This window comes from Ovis canadensis, chromosome 4, assembly GCF_042477335.2.
Source record: "Ovis canadensis isolate MfBH-ARS-UI-01 breed Bighorn chromosome 4, ARS-UI_OviCan_v2, whole genome shotgun sequence".
NCBI lineage: Eukaryota > Metazoa > Chordata > Mammalia > Artiodactyla > Bovidae > Ovis > Ovis canadensis.
The window spans coordinates 129532664-129552746 of NC_091248.1; the positions used below are offsets into that span (position 1 = coordinate 129532664).

At 44.3% G+C, this 20083-nt stretch overlaps 1 protein-coding gene across 4 annotated transcripts in view; it reads left to right on the top strand.

Moving 5' to 3' along the window:
• Window positions 1–17450, top strand: part of GALNTL5 (polypeptide N-acetylgalactosaminyltransferase like 5) — a 108088-nt gene extending 90638 nt beyond the window's left edge. For 2 of the 4 annotated variants that reach the window (XM_069587186.1, XM_069587187.1), the window contains 4 exons: window positions 2054–2171; window positions 13708–13857; window positions 14900–15030; window positions 17160–17450. In XM_069587186.1, coding sequence (XP_069443287.1) covers window positions 2054–2171; window positions 13708–13857; window positions 14900–15030; window positions 17160–17190 — 430 coding nt within the window. In that variant the 3' untranslated portion in view covers window positions 17191–17450. The remainder of the gene's footprint in view (window positions 1–2053; window positions 2172–13707; window positions 13858–14899; window positions 15031–17159) is intronic. The other 2 variants (XM_069587189.1, XM_069587188.1) reach the window with 1 other exon arrangement.
• Window positions 17451–20083: the final 2633 nt, after the last annotated feature.

The window sequence follows — 20083 nt, forward strand, 5'->3', positions numbered from 1 at the left end:
CCCAAAGAAAGGCAACACCAAAGAATGCTCAAACTACCGCACAATTGCACTCATCTCACATGCTAGTAAAGTAATGCTCAAAATTCGCCAAGCCAGGCTTCAGCAATATGTGAACTGTGAACTTCCTGATGTTCAAGCTGGTTTTAGAAAAGGCAGAGGAACCAGAGATCAAATTGCCAACATCTGCTGGATCATGGAAAAAGCAAGAGAGTTCCAGAAAAACATCTGTTTCTGCTTTACTGACTATGCCAAAGCCTTTGACTGTGTGGATCACTATAAACTCTGGAAAATTCTGAAAGAGATGGGAATATCAGAGCACCCGACCTGCCTCTTGAGAAACCTGTATGCAGGTCAGGAAGGAACAGTTGGAACTGGACATGGAACAACAGACTGGTTACAAGTAGGAAAAGGAGTACGTCAAGGCTGTATATTGTCACCCTGCTTATTTAACTTCTATGCAGAGTACATCATGAGAAACCCTGGGCTGGAAGAAGCACAAGCTGGTATCAAGATTGCCAGGAGAAATATCAATAACCTCAGATATGCAGATGACACCACCCTTATGGCAGAAAGTGAAGAGGAACTAAAAAGCCTCCTGATGAAAGTGAAAGAGGAGAGTGAAAAAGTTGGCTTAAAGCTCAACATTCAGAAAACTAAGATCATGGCATCTGGTCCCATCACTTCATGGAAAATAGATGGGGAAACAGTGGAAAGAGTGGCTGACTTTATTTTTCTGGGCTCCAAAATCACTGTGGTTGGTTATTGCAGCCATGAAACTAAAAGACACTTACTCCTTGGAAGGAAAGTTATGACCAACCTAGACAGCATATTAAAAAGCAGAAACATTACTTTCCCAACAAAGGTCCATCTAGTCAAGGCTATGGTTTTTCCAGTAGTCATGAATGGATGTGAGAGTTGGAGTATAAAGAAAGCTGAGCACCGAAGAATTGATGCTTTTGAACTGTGGTGTTGGAGAAGACTCTTGAGAGTCCCTTGGACTGCAAGGAGATGCAACCAGTCCATCCTAAAGGAAATCAGTCCTGGCGTTCATTGGAGGGACTGATGTTGAAGCTGAAACTCCAATACTTTGGCCACCTGATGCAGAGAGCTGACTCATTTGAAAAGACCCTGATGCTGGGAAAGATTGAGGGCAGGAGGAGAAGGGGAGGACAGAGGATGAGATGGTTGGATGGCATCATAGACTCGATGGACATGGGTTTGGGTGGACTCTGGGAGTTGGTGATGGACAGGGAGGCCTGGCGTGCTGCGGTTCATGAGGTCACAAAGAGTCGGACACGACAGTGACTGACCTGAACTGAACTGAGTGTCTCATCCCAGTGCAGAATACCACATACCCCTGGGTTTCAGCTGTCCAGCTTTAAAATGTAGACATGATTCTCAGGAATGAGTTGCATGTTGATCAACGATCAGAATACGAGCACTGTGGATAGCCCAGAAAAAGTCAAGGTCTGCCAAATTCATATATAAAATATTTATCCAAGGGCTTCTGTCTATAGTTTTATAGTTTGAGAAGAAGGTCATTTTCCTCGGATATTAGTCTTGGAAAATATATTTTTAAATGTGAGAATAACCCCATTGTTAGGGCTTCTAGTTGCATTTATGAGGCTGTTTCTCAAGAGACTTTCTCCAGGTCACTTCCCACATTTTCTAATCACTTTGACTGCAGGCTCACTTCTCCTTTAATGTTACCCTCTTTGTTTCACAAACTATATGAGTCAATTTTCTAACACCATAACCTGACAAGTCCTTCATCTTTGCCTCTATTTTAATTTAGCTAGAGTTGTGTGATCTTCTATGAGTTACGTAACCTTTCTGAACCTTATTTCTTTCTCTGTAAGTCTGGGGAATAAATGTCACATGCTGTCATGAGAATTAAATGAGTACATACTTCAATGTATCAAAGGAAAATTTTGAAGCTAACGTGGGTTTTTTCTAGTTTTTAACTGTTATCACTATATTCAATACAACTTTGGCTAAAATCCATAATGCCTGCACATAGGGAATTAATCTAATATCTGTGTGTCCTTTGTAGGTCACCTGCAATGGCTGGAGGAATTTTTGCTATTAGTAGGAATTATTTTAATGAAATTGGACAGTACGACAAGGGCATGAATCTGTGGGGAGGAGAAAACTTGGAACTTTCACTAAGGGTAATTCCAACCTTATGTTTTCAATAGTTACCTTTATACATAGAAAGTAAAATCTAACTTTAAGTCACATAATATGCTGTGGCAGCTATGCTGTTTCCCTACATGAGCATCAGGTGCTATATCAAGTCATTGATTTATGGGATTCCTTACAGAAACGGGCTTCCCTAGTGGCTCAGCTGGTAAAGAGTCCGCCTGCAAATGCAGGAGACCTGGGTTCGATCGCTGAGTTGGGAAGATCCCCTGGAGAAGGGAACGGCTACCCACTCGAGTATTCTGGCCTGGAGAATCTCATGGATTATATACAATCCCATGGATTGTATGTAGTCCATGAGGTCGAAAAGAGTCAGACACAACTGAGCAACTTTCACTTACAGAAATGGAAAGCCTTTCATAAAACATCAGGTTTTCTTACCTATGTTTTTTTCTAACGTCAGATAAGTTAAATTAATATGATATTTTTCATCTGTTTGTGGAATCTCTTGGTAGTTGTAGCATGGTAGAAAAAATACAGGATTAGGAGGGAGAGGACTTGTCACTAAATGTATAGGCTGAGTTAGGCCTCTGTTTTCTATCTGTAAAATAAGAGGATTTGATAGAAGATGTCTAAATTGTCACCTGACTCTTGAATCTTGAGATACCTGCTACAGCATGGATAAAACTTGAAGACATTTTGCTAAGTGGAAGAAGCCAGATGCACATGGGGTGAGTGAGTGAAAGTCGCTCAGTCGTGTCCAACTCCTTGTGACCCCAGGGGCTATACGGTCCATCAAATTCTCTAGGTCCATGGAGTCAGTAACCTTTCCCTTTTCCAGGGGGTCTTCCCAATCCAGGGATCGAACCCAGGTCTCCTGCATTGTAGGCGGATTCTTTACCAGCTGAGTTCTCAGGGAAGCCCCAAATACAAAAGACCATGTATTTATGAGTCCATTCAGATAAAATGCCCAGACTAAGCGCATCCACAGGAACAGAACGTGAATCAGCGGTTGCCAGGGGTGGGGGGAGGAGAGTGACTGCTGATGGGGACCAGGTTTCTATTTGGGGTGGTGAAATGTCCTGGAACTCAATGGTGGCGAGGATTATGCAACCTTGTGAAAATACTGAAGATCACTGAGTTATATATTTTAGAAGGGTGAATTTCTGGTGGTGTACAAATTATACCAATAGAAATAATAGATTTAACTTAAAAAAAATTCTATGATACAAGAACACTAGACATCAGGGTGAGTCCCAACCCTGTCGCTCACTTGCTATAAGACGCTTGGCAGGTGATTCTCTTTTCTGGTTCTAAGTTTTCTCATCTGTTAAATTGTTATCTAGTTGCTGAGTCACATCCAACTCTTTACAATCCCATGGACTGTAGCCTACAAGGCTCCTCTGTCCATGGAATTTCCCAGGCAAGAATGGGTTACCATTTTCTTCTCCAGGGGATCTTCCCAACCCAGGAACTGAACCTGTGTCTCCTGCATCGGCAGACAGATTCTTTGCCACTGAGCCACCAGGGAAGCCCGCACCTGTTAAATAGGAATAAATAAAAATTCCATTCTCAGAACTGTATAACAATTTAATGTGGGAATTCCCTGGTGGTCTGTGCTTTCACTGATAAAGGACTGGGTTCAATCCCTAGTCAGGGAACTAAGATCCGCAAGGTGCATGTCATGACCAAAAAAAAAAAAAAGATTTAATGAAATAATTGGGCTGGAGAATAAGGTACAAAGTAGATATGCCTGGAGAGTCTGAAGAAGATACTAAGGTATGACAATTCAAACGTTTATCATATGTTTATTATAGGTCATTTTTTTGCATTTGACTGAATTCTAATAGATTTTTACAATGATTACTTTGAACTGTGCATAAAAATGTGGGCTGTCAGCTCATCATCATTGCCCTTCACGTTTTTCCCCTCACTTTTCTCTGCTTTGTGTCTTTTCTAACAGAGACAGTCAGATGTAGAGAAAACTGCTTCCTTTATGAGAAAATTCCTATCCTCTCTGAGCTTTAGCTTCCCTAGAAGTGTGTGTGTGTTAGTCACTCAGTCGTGTCTAATTCTTACGACCCCGTGGACTGTAGCCCACCAGGCTCCTCTGTCCATGGGATTCTCCAGGCAAGAATACTGGAGCGGGCTCCCATTTCCTTCTCCAGGGGGTCTTCCCGACACACGGATCAAACCAAGTCTCCTGCATCTTCCTCACTGCAGGCGAATTCTTTACCTGCTGAGCCACTGGGGGAAAGCCCTTAAGATAGTGATAGGAGCTGATACATAAGTGACGGCCCTGTTGCTCTTACTTTAATTTTGTCAACCACCCTTTATATTCTCTGAGATCACTTGCAGAGATTGTACTTTGAATTGTGTTTCTTTCAGCATGTACTTAGATGTTTGTCAGATCTGCTTTTTGTGTTTTTCCAATTTTTTTTTTCTGCTTTAGATTTTTATCTCCCTCTTTTCTTTTGGCTGGCTACGTTCTGTATTTTTTAAAATTAAAGCCCAAACATATTTTCTAATGCTTCGGATACCTTATTTTGACTATAGGGATATTTAGAGCAATGTATTCTGGTTCCAAATAGGAAAAGGAGTATGTCAAGGCTGTATATTGTCACCCTGCTTATTTAACTTCTATGCAGAGTACATCATGAGAAACGCTGGGCTGGAAGAAGCACAAGCTGGAATCAAGATTGCCGGGAGAAATATCAATAACCTCAGATATGCAGATGATACCACCCTTATGGCAGAAAGTGAAGAGGAACTAAAGAGCCTCTTGAAAGTGAAAGAGGAGAGTGAAAAAATTGGCTTAAAGCTCAACATTCAGAAAATGAAGATCATGGCATCTAGTCCCATCACTTCATGGGAAATAGATGGGGAAACAGTGGAAACAGTGGCAGACTTTATTTTGGGGGGCTCCAAAATCGCTGCAGATGGTGACTGCAGCCATGAAATTAAAAGACACTTACTCCTTGGAAGAAAAGTTATGACCAACCTAGATAGCATATTCAAAACAAGAGACATTACTTTGCCAATAAAGGTCCATCTAGTCAAGGCTGTGGTTTTTCCAGTGGTCATGTACAGATGTGAGAATTGGACTGTGAAGAAAGCTGAGCACCGAAGAACTGATGCTTTTGAACTGTGGTGTTGGAGAGGACGCTTGAGAGTTCCTTGGACTGCAAGGAGATCCAACCAGTCCATCCTGAAGGAGATCAGTCCTGGGTGTTCTTTGGAAGGAATGATGGTAAAGCTGAAGCTCCAGTACTTTGACCACCTGATGCGAAGAGTTGACTCACTGGAAAAGACTCTGATGCTGGGAGGGATTGGGGGCAGGAGGAGAAGGGAATGACAGAGGATGAGATGGCTGGATGGCATCATGGACTCAATGGACGTGAGTCTGAGTGAACTCCGGGAGTTGGTGACGGACAGGGAGGCCTGGCGTGCTGCGGTTCATGGGGTCACAAAGAGTCAGACACGACTGAGTGACTGAACTGAACTGATTCTTCCTCTAAGCCCCTATTTAGCAGTATCTTATGAGTTTATTTTCATTGCTTTTGTTCCTACTCATTTGTTCCACTCTCATGCAGGCATCATTTTTGTGACCCTCAATGCCTTTGGTACTTTTTATTGCTTGGTTGATTATTACTTATTTGATTACAGTGGGCTTTGAGAATGAAGCATAAGAAAAATCTTCCCTTTTCAGGACCTAGTAACTTAATAAGCACATCCTTGTGTCTCAGAACTGAATCGATTTTGTGAATGATGCATCTTTGAAAACTGAGTATATTCCTTGCCTTGGTTTTACCTTCCCTCCAGACAGCAATAACGGTTAACTTATTCCTCAAGTTCACTCATAATTTTTGCTTCAATATTGTCAGCAACTTCATTCCTAATGGTGCTTTCATCTGTTTCAAGGATGCTTGGGTCTCAATTTTCATAAACAAACATGTAAATTAATAAATAGCTAGGCACTCTCTTGACACTGGTGGCCCCTCTGCCCAAGTAACCTGATTTTTCCTGATGAGGGATCAGCTACAGCTGCATCCACTTCATTTCTCACTCATTGCAGTGAATCACTGTCCGGAGGCCCTCAGCATCATCTCTCTGGCGTCATTTCTGGCACTGTTACCAGTTCCCTATTAGTGTCCCCAGTGGACGGCTTCTGGTCTTCCCTGTGCTTGAGGTTACTCTAGTATTGATGCATATGTGTGTGCACAGTCGTGTCTGACCCTTTGTGACTCCATGGACCGTCGCCCACCAGCCTCCGCTTGTCCGTGGAATTTTTCAGGCAAGTATACTGGAGTGGGTTACCATTTTCCTCCTCCAGGAGATCTTCCTGACCCAGCAATTGAACCTGCATTTCTTGTGTCTCCTGCACTGGCATGTGTGCTAAGTCAACTTCAGTTGTGTCCGACTCTTTGTGACCCCATGGACTGTAGCCTGCCAGGCTCTTCTTGTCCATGGGATTCTCCAGGCAAGAATACTGGAGTGGGGTGCCATGGCCTCCTCCAAAGGATCCTCCAACCCAGGGATCGAACCTGCGTCTCTTATGTCTCCGGCATTGGCAGGCAGGCTCTTTGCCACCAGCGCCACCTGGGAAGCCCCTGCAATGGCAGACAGATTACTTCTAGTGACCAGTCTTTCCCAGAAGTGTTCTTGGAGTTTCAGAGCAAAATGCAACAAAAAGGCATTGAGCTGTGTTCAACACAAAATCCCCTTGCGTTGCTCAGCTGTGCTCAATCTCCTTTGCAGGAATTTATTCTTCTGTGTATCTCTCAAACATGGTTGTTCCCAAGACACTTCTTGACGACACTTGCTCCTCACCCCGTGTGCTCTTCAGGGCTCAGGGCTGGTATGGAGCCATCTTTCGCATCTGTGAAGCCACGCCTGTTGTTAACCTAGCTCAATGTTTCCTTGTCTGCTAGGAAAGAGCTCTCCGCTGAGCCAGCCAAATGCCCTGAGCCAGCCACCTGCAGCCACCACGCCAGCCTTCTCCGCCTCTCAGCCTTCCCCCCCCATGACCCAGAAACAAAAGGGACCCAAAGGGGTCAAAAGGCGAACCAGGGCCCCCAGGATCTGCAGCAGTCTCTTCTCCTTGGCCAGTGTTTGTGCCATCCCCTGGTTGATCCTTTTCCTAGTGAGCCTGCATCAGCTTCTGTGGCTTTAACTGACACCGGTGTGGTGCTAAAACCCACATCCCATTTTAGCTTCGGACTAAACAAAAGACAGTCGTCTCAGTTTTGGACTCTCTTGAGAGCTCAAGTGAAGTTTGAGGTTGAACACACCCATCATCTAAGGAGTAGCTCTTGCGTCAGGCTGTGCCACGTGCTGGGTATTCAGAAGACGAAATCCGCTTTCATTCACTCACTCACTCACTCACTCACTGAACGATATTTACTGAGAAACTGTTATGTGCCAAGCACTGTACTGGGTGCTAAAGTACAGCGGCCCTTAATGTGGAAGTGGTTTCGAACGGTATAAAGCTTCCATTCTCTTCGGGGTAGAGTGAGATGATTAGTTATTTAGTTGTATTTCTGATCACTGCAATGAAGGAGAAATACAGAGTACTGTGAGGTCATATAGAAGGGGAACCTGGCCTTGTCTTGGGGGAGGGAAGTGTCTTCAGTTGCTTCCCTGCAGAAGTGGCATGTAAGGTGAGATTGAAGATACAAATGTATTTGTTTTTCCAGTTGTTATCATGTGTGACATGTACCACTGTGAAATATTACAGATATTAGCTCACTTCATCCTGACAATAAATCTGGGAGGTAGGTACCCGCATCGTCTCCTGTTTAGAGTGGAGAAACCGAGGCACAGAGAGGTAGTATAACTTGGCAGATTCACAGAACTCACAAGCAGTGTGCTCCAAACCTGTCCCTTCCTGGCTTGTATGATCTATTCAGCTTCAGGTCTTAAGGCCCCCCCACCGGCCCCCCAGCTCTGGTTTACCCAGTTTCTAAGTCACTTCTCACTAATGAATGAATGTGAAGTCACTCGGTTGTGTCCGACTCTTTGCCACCCCATGGACTGTAGCCTACCAGGCACCTCTGTCCATGGGATTTTCCAGGCAAGAGTACTGGGGTGGATTGCCATTTCCTTCTCCAGGGGATCTTCCCAACCCAGGGATCGAACATGGGTCTCCTGCATTGCAGGCAGACGCTTTACCAGCCTTATTGAGCCCAGGCTTCTCAATAAGGCTGGCCATATATTGGATGCCTCCGATGCCCTGAACTTGCTTTAGTCGCCCCAAGCTCGGTGTTACCATTGCTCGTGGGAAGTGATGATTCGCTGGTGCCCTCAGAGCTACAGCTTCAATTCCAACCTCGGAATAAGCCTCAGATCAGGCTCCGAGTCGGCACCTCTGGTTCCCTGAGAGAGCAGGCAGCCTGCGCCCTGCACTCTGGGGCAGGCTGGCTCCCCTGCCCCAGGGCTCCATCCCACTGTACCCCAAAGGGTCAGGACATTGCTTCGGGCCCAAGGCCCTGCTCTACACCTGGAGAACCACCTGCCTCACCTCCAGACTGGGCCCTTAGACCCGGACACCAGCTCAGATTCAGCCCACGGTTGCTGCAGCCCGTGGAGGTTGTAGTTTGAGAGCAAACCACAAACGTTGGGTTTGTGCTAGAGAAGGGCTGAAGCAGGTTCTCCAGGGTCTATACTATGAGGACTAGGCAAGCTGCTCAGCACCCAGCCCCCTGCTCAGATCAGCTACTTCTCAGAATTGCCACCCTGTAGGGGTTTCCCTGTGTCCCTCTCTGCTCGCTCCACCTGCTCCATAACCTTATCCAGGTCATGTTTGCATGACTAATAGATGCAAGTGATACCAATTCTTGCCCCTTCCCGGTTCCTTCTCCTGAGTCATAAGCTTCTGTGACCAGTTGCCTACACGTTACCATCATAAGAATGTCCCATAGGTAGGCTGACCAGCTAGGCGGGTGCTAAGAGAAAGGGGTGTCAAGGACAGCCCATTTACCAGTCAGCTAATGCCATGATGATGCTTGTTATAGACCAGCTCAAAAACAGGCAATTCAGAACAAGAAGCATCTACTTTCTTCTTTCAGATGTCTGTGGGTCGGCCAGCATGGCTCTGCCTGGGCGTCTCTGAGTCTGCTCAGCTTTGCTGGTCATTCTACTAGCAGCCCTGGGCATGTTCTTATGTTGAGAGTAGGAAGGCGAAAGTTGAGGCAACCCACACAGCCTATCTAAAGTCTCCAGAGGCACTGTGTCTGCTCACGTTCCATGGGCCAAAGCACGCCAAACGGACAAGCCCAAGGTCAGTGTGTCAGAGCAATATACTCTGCTCCTTGGTGAGGGGTGGAGAGTGAGACAGTGTTCACAGAACTGTATTTTCATCAATCACACCAAGTTTCTGGAATGAGCACAGCTAAGGGGATAAGAGGTCCCATTTACTTCCTTAGTGTATCAGTTAGTTTTTGCTGTGTAACAAACTGTCCCAAAAATACAGTGGCTTGAAACAATAATCAACTGTTACTCCTCAAAAGTTGTTGCGTTGCTAAAGTGGTTCTTTTGTTCACAGCCAGGAGGGTTGATTTTACTGGTCCTGCTTACACATCTGTGTTCATCTGGAGGGTCAGCTGGTGCTGGCTAGCATGGGATGGCCTCATCTACATGTCTGGACATTGGCCAGTGTCCAGTGTTGGGGCAGTGGAGATGACCAGACTGTTTGTCTCTCGTGGTTAGGCAGGCTAGTGAGGTTCATTCACTGTGAAGTGGTCACCAGGTTCCCAAGGGCAGCAGATCCCAAAGTGCTGCACACACTTTTCAAGCATCACCTTTGTTAATGTCCTGTTGGCCAAAGCAAGTCATAAGGCCAAGAACAGTTTCAAGAGATGGAGAAATAAACCTCATTTCTTGATGAATGGAGTACAGAGTTACATAGCAGTTAGATGTGCAGGTAGGAATGAAAAGCCTGTGTGGGCATGCTTGCGATCTACCACACTTCACTACAGCAGAGACACTCTCATTTTACAAAACACAAACCCTACGCACTTTACAAGCGTCAGATTATCTGATGTTCATAACAATCCCATGAGGCAGGTACTTTTTTTTTTTTTAACTTATTTGGCTGCGTTGGATCTTAGTTGCTGCAGGCAGGGCCTTTGCTGCTTTCCGTGGGATCTCTCTTTTCAGTGCACGATCTTTCTAGGGGCCTAGGCTCTCTAGTTTTGCCACACAAGCTCTCCAGCTGTGGCAGGCGGGCTCTGAAGTGCGCAGGCTCAGTAGTAAGGCCGGTACTGTTGTTATCCTCGCTTTACAGGTGAGGAAACTGAGACACAAATGGATTGAGTAACTTCGGTAACTTGCCCCAGATCACACGGCTCATGGGGGCTTTGAACCACATGGAGTGGCCTCAGAGTTTGGACTCTGAAGTATTAAACTATACTAACTCTTTTTTTATGTTTTTTTTTTTTATTATTATTAATCTATCTGTTTGGCTGCACCAGGTCTTAATTGCAGCACGTGGGATCTTTAGTTGTGGCTTGTGAACTCTGAGTTGTGGCATGTGGGGTCTAGTTCCTGGACCAGGGATCGAACTCAGACGCCCTGCTTTGGGAGCGTGGAGTCTTAGCCTCTGGACCACCAGAGAAGTCCCACTATACTCACTCGTGATGGGACATTCTCCCTCCTCACCATCCTCTTCCTCCTCCAATAATAATGGTAATACTGGGAGCTGGAGAGACTACTTCCAGCAGTATATCCGAGAAAGAAAGCTGACCGTCTCCTACATGGACAATGAGCAGCACAAAAGGCATGTCCAGATGGATCGTGTCCCTTTGAGAATGAATCAAGAGGAAAGGAGAAACTGCATGGGTCCTATGAAAATGGGGATAAATTGCGATTGCATCCTCAATTTGATTTTTTGAGAAAGTCTTTTAATATACGTTTTACTTTCACTCCCCCTTGATCACTTTGGTTACTTGACTTTTGGTTTCTATTCTCTGCTCATAGCCAGATTTCTTTTTTGATAAGAAACATTTCACACATATAAGACTGCACCGATAATAATAAATACTTCTGTATTCATCCTAATGATTGAATGGATATTACTGATTTTCCAAATTTCCTTAAGAGCTCTTGAAAAAGAGATGAAAACATTGCAGGTGACTGGTATCAGGTAGCTTTTGCTACATAACAAAGCACCCCCAAGCAGTAGCTTAAATGATCAGCTACTTAGTTCTCAACTGCAGGTGAGAAAGAGATTCAGAGAGGATATGTCTGGTCATCAGCATGTAGCAAAGACGAAAAAGAACCTAAATTTCTGGGCTTCTGGTCTGGGGGATTTTCTCTTGTGCCATTCATTCTATTCCATTATTTTTTTAAAGTCTATTTTATTTGTTTGGCTGCATTGAGTCTCAGCTGTGGCATGTAGGATCCTCCCTGTGGTGAGCAGGCTCGGTAGCTTTGGTGTGGGGTATGGGCCTAACGGCCCCACAGCATGTGGGATCTTAATTCCCTGACCAGGGACTGAACACGTGTTCTCCCCACCGCAAGCTGGATTCTCAACCACTAGACCATCGGGAAATCCTTTGTGATTCACCTAAGAGTCTCACGTTCTACCAGCTGAGCGAGCCAGGTGAAGATACTGCGGCATGCATTCTGGAGAAGGAAGTCAATGTGTATTTTTGTAGACATTTTATGGGGATCAGTTCAGTTCAGTTGCTCAGTCGTGGCCGACTCTTTGCGACCCCATGAACCGCAGCACCCCAGGCCTCCCTGTCCATCACCAACTCCCGGAGTTCACTCAGACTCACATCCATCGAGTCGGTGATGCCATCCAGCCATCTCATCCTCTCTCGTCCCCTTCTCCTCCTGCCCCCAATCCCTCCCAGCATCAAAGTCTTTTCCAATGAGTCAGCTCTTCGCATGAGGTGGCCAAAGCACTGGAACTTCAGCTTCAACATCAGTCCTTCCAAAGAACACCCAGGACTGATCTCCTTTAGGAGGGACTGGTTGGACATTTCCGGGTATTTCTAAAGAACCCTGGAAGTTTGTTGTACCAGCCATTAGGTCTCATGCCAGAAGTTCTGCTTTCCCCTTTTCTTTAACATGATCCTTTCTGACTGTCTGATATTTTCACCATAATACTTTTGAGTATTGTTTTAATGAGTCTTATTTTAAATGATTAGGTGGATTTCCTAAGAAAACATCTATAAATCTGGGATGGATGACCTTGATTAATTAGAACAGTGGTTCTCACACTTTAAAATGCATCAGAATCACCTAAAGAACTGATTAAAGTACGGAAATACTGGGCCCCCAGACCCAGCGTTCTTGGGTCAGTAGGCCTGGGTAGGCCCAGGGATTTGCATTTGTGAGTTCCCCACTGATGCGGATGCTGCTGATCTAGGAACCATGTAAGAGTCACTGAATTAAATGGAAGAGTTGTGTAAGTATACTCTACCTGAGGTTTATATTACAAGCACATTCTTTGTGGTATTATCTATAATAATCAAAAAAATTAAAACTACCAACATTCTAATATTCTTGTATTATTCCAAATAATACAAGACTTTAAAAATAACTTTGCAAAACGTCAAATTAAAAAAGCAGGTTATCTTACTGTTGTATATCTATGTATATACGCATACACACTTGGATTATTAGGCGGTTCCCCTGGTGGCTCAGTGGTAAAGAATTCCCCTACCAGTGCAGAAGGCATGAGTTCAATCCCTGGGTCGGGAAGATCCCCTAGAGAAGGAAATGGCAACCCACTCCAGTATTCTTGCCTTGTAAGTCCCATGAACAGAGGAGCCTGGTGGGCTACAGTTCATGGAGTTGCGAAAGAGTGGGACACAACTTAGCAACTAAACAACAATTTAGATTAGTATTGACTGATGAAGTCTTTAAAAGGTGACTTTTTTCCTGTTTGCTTTTCTACACTTATTTTTCCTATGGTCATATTTTTTGTGTGTAGTAAAAAAAAAGTTATTAAAAATAAGCATTATAAAGTGCTTTAAGTACAAAAAAAGAGGAATAACTGAAGTCACCCATGATCAATGTTTCTTTTGTTACCTATTAATAGCCAACCTGATCCACTATTCTTGCCTGGAGAAATCCCATGGACAGAGGAGCCTGGAGGGCTGCAGTCCATGGGGTTGCAAAGAGTTGGACACGACTGAGCGACTGAACCCAACAGCCAGTAGTACTCAATAGTCTCAGGAAATGTTACTTTCTGCATATTGTTTGAGAATAGCCTAAGACAAAGTATCTTGTCCGTCTTCCTATGATCAGCATCAGAACTGGTCATGTACAGGCAAGGCAGGACCGCTTAGTATTCAGAGCCACGACTCTGGGGCCAGATTTGAGTTTGAAATTTGTGCTCTGCCACTATATTACTGGGAAAACTTCTTGACTAATGTAGGTATTAGTTTCTTCATTTGTAGAACGGGGATGATCACAGTATAAGGTTGCTGTGAGGATTAAATGAAATAAGACACTTAATGATGGCTGCTGTTGTTTCTGTTTTAATTCAGCAGTTGCCTTTTCGCAAACAGACACTAATCATTACTGTGTTTTCTGTTTTCCTTACGTCTACAGATCTGGATGTGTGGAGGCCAGCTCTATGTAATCCCCTGCTCTCGAGTTGGACACATCAATAGGCAACACATGACAAACGACTCTGAAATTATGAAAGTCGTGGAATATAACAATCTCAGACTGGCACACATTTGGCTGGATGAATACAAGGTGAAGGACACATCCCTGGTTTGGGAAGATGAGTCAGGGAACAGAGAGGGACTAGCTCTGAAGAAGCCTTCCACTGCCTTCCAGATACCAAATTTTGTGCTTCTTCTTAAATTAGGGTCCAAGTGGTGTGAGTGGTAAAGTACCTGCCTGCCAAAGCAGGTAGACATAAGAGACAAGGGTTCCATCCCCGGGTGGGGAAGACCCCCTGGAGGAGGGCACGGCCACCCACTCCAGTATTCTTGCCTGGAGAATCCCATGGACAGAGGGGCCTGGGGAGCAACAATCCATAGGGTTGCAAAGAGTCAGGCATGACTGAAGCAACCGAGCACAGCCGTGCCCTTTCAGTTCCTCACCCGCTCATTTTCACACTTTATGCTCGATTAGTTCCTTCTAACCCACTACAGTTCAGTTCAGTTCAGTCACTCAGTCGTGTCCGACTCTTTGCGACCCCATGAATCGCAGCACGCCAGGCCTCCCTGTCCATCACCAGCTCCCGGAGTTCACTCAGACTCACGTCCATCGAGTCTGTGATGCCATCCAGCCATCTCATCCTCTCTCATCCCCTTCTCCTCCTGCCCCCAATCCCTCCCAGCATCAGAGTCTTTTCCAATGTGTCAACTGTTCGCATGAGGTGGCCAAAGTACTGGAGTTTCAGCTTTAGCGTCATTCCTTCCAAAGAAATCCCAGGGCCGATCTCCTTCAGAATGGACTGGTTGGATCTCCTTGCAGTCCAAGGGACTCTCAAGAGTCTTCTCCAACACCACAGTTCAAAAGCATCAGTTCTTTGGCGCTCAGCCTTCTTCACAGTCCAACTCTCACATCCATACGTGACCACCGGAAAAACCATAGCCTTGACTAGACGGACCTTAGTCAGCAAAGTAATGTCTCTGCTTTTGAATACACTATCTAGGTTGGTCATAACTTTTCTTCCAAGGAGTAACCCACTCCACTTGCACCTTATTCATTGTTTTAATCTCTAGGGAAACTCAGGTTTCTCAGAAGTGAATTGACCAACACACGAAGTCTTTTTTTTCTTCCCCAGGTCTATTTTCCACTCCCAAGACTGCCCCTCTGCAGCAGACGCCTCTCTGTCCCCATTCCCATGCGTACGTCTTTAGATTCTCTTCCTCGACTCGCTAACAAGTCCCAAGTGATGCGGTTGAAGCACCACACGTGAGGGTCTTTGCTACCTCTTTTCCTTCCCGGTCAAAGGTTTTTACATCAAGGCCAGGCCCCTTCATGTGTGCACTCCCCATGCCTTCAGCCTCTTGCCAGGACCTTTAGAACGTGCAGATAGAGAGCATACAGATGCAGCTTCATTTTAATTTGAAAGTTCAAACTGATGTGGACAGTAGCCACAAGACCTCATTGCGGATACACGGGGAGAAGCATGGAAGACTCTCTCTGTGATAGTATATACCCTGGTCTTGATCTAATATTTCTTTATTATTTTAAATTATAAAAGTAATAATACTCCACATTCTTTAGTAAGCAGGGAAATATGAATTAAAACCTCAATGAGAGATTTTTACATAGCCACCCGGAGGGGTGAAACATTTTTGAAGCCTGACAGGACCATGTGTGGGCAAGCATAGGCAGTCTCAGACATTGTGGGTGGGAGTGTTAATTGTTACAAACGGCTTTTGGGCAACAGTTTGGCACCATTGAGTAAAATAATAAAAGATAATGAATATCCCATGATCTAGCAAGTCCATCCTGTGTAGACACTATAGAATGGGTGCTTCTGTGCGCCAGAACAGATGGACAGGAATGTTTATAAACAGCACTGACTGTGTTAGCCAAAACGGAATACAACGCTAATGCTTATCAGGAGGGGAATGGAATAGGGTAAATATGATATGTTTAATCGATATACTTCTGTGTAGCAATGAGAAGTAACCAACCTTAGATGCACACACAGCAGTATAGGTAAATCTTCAGGACGATGAACAAAAGCCAAACACAATAGCATACATACTGTATTGTCCCATTTCTATAAAGTTAAAACCACAATAGCAAACCATAGCATTTATGCATGAATAATTAGATATCAGTGCTAGAAAGAAAAGCAAGGAAATGAACACGTAATCAGGATGGCACTCCTGATTATGAGGAAGTCATAACCAGTCAAACTTATGAGGAAGAATTATGATCATGAAGGAGAAGGCAAGTGGCTTCTGAGGTACTGGTTTGTTCTACGTCTTGACCTAGCCAAGTTTGTTCAGGTTGATCTTTTGATAATTCGTTAAGGTGCACATTTATATTAATGTGCTTCTTTTGTATGCTTACTGTATTTCCTGATATTTAAAAATTATTTTTAAAAAGGTGAAGCTTCTGCATTTTTTAAAGTCTTACAGTATTGAGAAGTATGAAGTGAAAAGCTTCTGAAGCCCATAGTTTTACCCCTCAGAAGTCGTCACTAACTTACTCTCTAGTTTCTGTTACGTGCACGTACACGGGAGAGTATATCCTTTTCTTTTACATAACTAGATTTGAGCATCAGTATTTTGTTTTAGAATTTTCCATTTATGTATATAATTTAAAAACATACTTTCAAAGTCTTAAAGTCAGAACATATAAACATGTCATTCTTATAAACATCTCCTTTGAACAGATTTCCTAAAACTGATCCCATTAATAAATAGCCCGCATAGATAACATTCTGGTCATCTCAGCGTTTTCTTATTCCTTAACTCTGCTGACATGAACATCCTTTTCCCATGTCTTTTTGCACATTTGTAGAGATATATCTGACTAAATCTGAAAACATGGACTCATGGGCCATGAATTAAGTGCCTGCTTAAATCTTGATGAATGTCCAAACTGTCCTTCAGTGTCTACGCTGTCACCTACACTGTGGCGGAGGGAGAGACTGGAGCCAGGATGCCCTCCCCCAGAGTCAGGGTTCCCTTAGCCACTGCACCACCCTCTGTTTCTGAAACCACGGAAGTGTTGATGGGGGCTGGGGAGCGAGGGGTTTGGGGAGATCTGGAGAGAGGGGGAACGCTGCCGTAGGTAGCTATGATTCTGGGCTTTTGAGAAGCAGGACCTAAACTTCCTCGTCCCTCTACCCTGCTTTCATCACGGTGGGCACAGCGCATCCTGTGACCAGCTGGGGCTGAGTGAGTCCCAGGTCTCGTGTGTGTCTGCCCGCCCCACACAGAGGAAAAGGTTTATTGTTGATTGTTTTTAGTTCAAAGGATGAAAATATATACTGCTCTGTTAGATGATCAAATTAGACACTGCTCTGTTAGATATGACTAAGATTTGTTTGGTTTCATGAAATGACTCTTTCCATTTAGGAAGAGTTTTTTCTACGAAGACCCGCTCTGAAGTCTGCTGCCTATGGAAACATTAGTGAGCGTGTTGAGTTAAGGAAACGATTGGGTTGCAAGTCATTTCAGTGGTATTTGGATACTATCTTCCCAGAATTGGAGGCATCTGAGACAATCTCATGAAAGGAACACCAGTCGTTTTCATTAATAAAGGGTTAAAAAGTCCCCTAGTCCTTCAACATAGAGAAGGGACAAGTTTGGACCATTATGCAATTATGTGAAATACAATAATAAATACAACCAGACTGGTTGACACCAGAATTGCCTTTTTTCCTTCCTTTAATGATGGCTCTGGGTACTTTCTCTTCTGCCCCTAAATTTATGGGGCGGCAAGACCTTGAACATTGGAAATGCATGTTGTCACACAATTTAGGCTATCAAAATTGATTGAGATACAGTGTATCATTTCCAATTGTTTGCCAAGCCCCAGATGACACTACTGGTAAAGAACCCACCTGCCAACACAGGAGACTCAAGAGATGCAGGTTCAGTCCCTGGGTAGGGAAGATCGTAGGAAATGGCAACCCACTCCATTATTCTTGCCTGGAAAATTCCATGGACAGAAGAGCCTGGGGGCCTACAGTCCATGGGGCCACAAAGAGTCAGACATGACTGAACACAGCGCATTTGCCAAGCCTGCCCTGGTAGCCCATAAGGATTGCTCCACTCTTGGTCAACTCAATTCCTACTGCAGATAGGTGACCGGGGCCAGTGACCTCCCCAGAAAGACATTCTCAGAGAGCCTTGGTTGGTCCAAACTAACTTGGCTCAACTGTACTGAGCTCCTTTCTCACTGCTGGTGCAGCTTCTGACCCTGATGCCTTGCTTGATTGGTTTCCTGAGTGTTTAATGTCCAGCCACTTGCCTGGATGACCCAGCTCTCCAGCCCAGTCTCCCCATTTGTTCCTGTCAGCCCTTCAGTTAATCGGAGATGTTCCCTCTTCCTTGCTTCTGATTTTGCCTTTTTCCTGCCTGTTCCTTCCTTACGGCTCTGGCCTACAGCTCTCCTGACACTTCTTGGCCTGCACTCCTTGTTGATAATCTGTTTGACGTGACTTGAGAACTGTTTAGCTGGGATTGGGGAAGAAGTAACGAGCTTCCATATCTATCCCGGGGGACACACTCCCAGGTGTATTAAAGTACTTATGTCAGGCTAGGGGGATGGCGGTGGCATTTACCACGGTGAAACAGCTAGAAAAGTGAAAATATATTTAATTCAAAAACAAAGCGAATGAGAAAGTGAGGGCAGGAACACACTGAAAGGAGTAGAAAGGAGGAGACTTAGAATCAGTAAACATAGCTTCTGCTGGAGAAGATATAGTTTTATATAACAGGAAACAACTCATCTATTTAAGCTCATTTTATCAGCAACTGAACGTCAGCTCAGGCCAGGTGTGTGTCTAGGTGCTGGGACACAGCGGACAATGGAGCAGGTAAACATCTGTCCCTTCATGGAGCTTGTGTTCTTTAAAATAATATATACAATGTAAAAAAAAAAAAAGAACCAGTTTATAATGTCTTTCAATCCATGGTGTTTGGCAAAATACTCTATAAAATCTATTGCTAGAAAGAGATGGGGAAAACCTGTGCCCATATGGTACAGGGCTTCCCAGGTGGTACTAGTGGTAAGAAATCCACCTGCTGATGTCAAAGAAGAGCAAGAAGAGATAAGAAAGCCTTCTTCAGTGATCAATGCAAAGAAATAGAGGAAAAGAACAGAATGGGAAAGGCTAGAGATCTCTTCAAGAAAATTAGAGATACCAAGGGAACACTTCATGCAAAGATGGGCTCGATAAAGGACAGAAATGGTATGGACCTAACAGAAGCAGAAGACATTAAGAAGAGGTGGCAAGAATACATGGAAGAACTGTACAAAAAAGATCTTCACGGCCCAGATAATCATGATGATGTGATCACTAATCTAGAGCCAGACATCTTGGAATGTGGAGTCAAGTGGGCCTTAGAAAGCATCACTACGAACAAAGCTAGTGGAGGGGATGGAATTCCAGTAGAGCTGTTTCAAATCCTGAAAGATGATGCTGTGAAAGTGCCGCACTCAATATGCCAGCAAATGTGGAAAACTCAGCAGTGGCCACAGGACTGGAAAAGGTCAGTTTTCATTCCAATCCCAAAGAAAGGCAATGCCAAAGAATGCTCAAGCTACTGCACAATTGCACTCATCTCACATGCTAGTAAAGTAATGTTCAAAATTCTCCAAGCCAGGCTTCAGCATTAGAAAAGGCAGAGGAACCAGAGATCAAATTGCCCACATCCGCTGGATCATTGAAAAAGCAAGAGAGTTCCAGAAAAACATCTGTTTCTGCTTTACTGACTATGCCAAAGCCTTTGACTGTGTGGATCACTATAAACTCTGGAAAATTCTGAAAGAGATGGGAATACCAGACCACCTGACCTGCCTCTTGAGAAATCTGTATGCAGGTCAGGAAGCAACAGTTAAAACTGGACATGGAACAGACTGGTTCCAAATAGGAAAAGGAGTATGTCAAGGCTGTATACTGTCACCCTGCTTATTTAACTTCTATGTAGAGTACATCATGAGAAACGCTGGACTGGAAGAAACACAAGCTGGAATCAAGATTGCCGGGAGAAATATCAATAACCTCAGATATGCAGATGACACCACCCTTATGGCAGAAAGTGAAGAGGAACTAAAAAGCCTCTTGATGAAAGTGAAAGAGGAGAGTGAAAAAGTTGGCTTAAAGCTCAACATTCAGAACACTAAGATCATGGCATCTGGTCCCATCACTTCATGGGAAATAGATGGGGAAACAGTGGAAAGAGTGGCTGACTTTATTTTTCTGGGCTCCAAAATCACTGCAGATGGTGATTGCAGCCATGAAATTAAAAGACGCTTACTCCTGGGAAAAAAG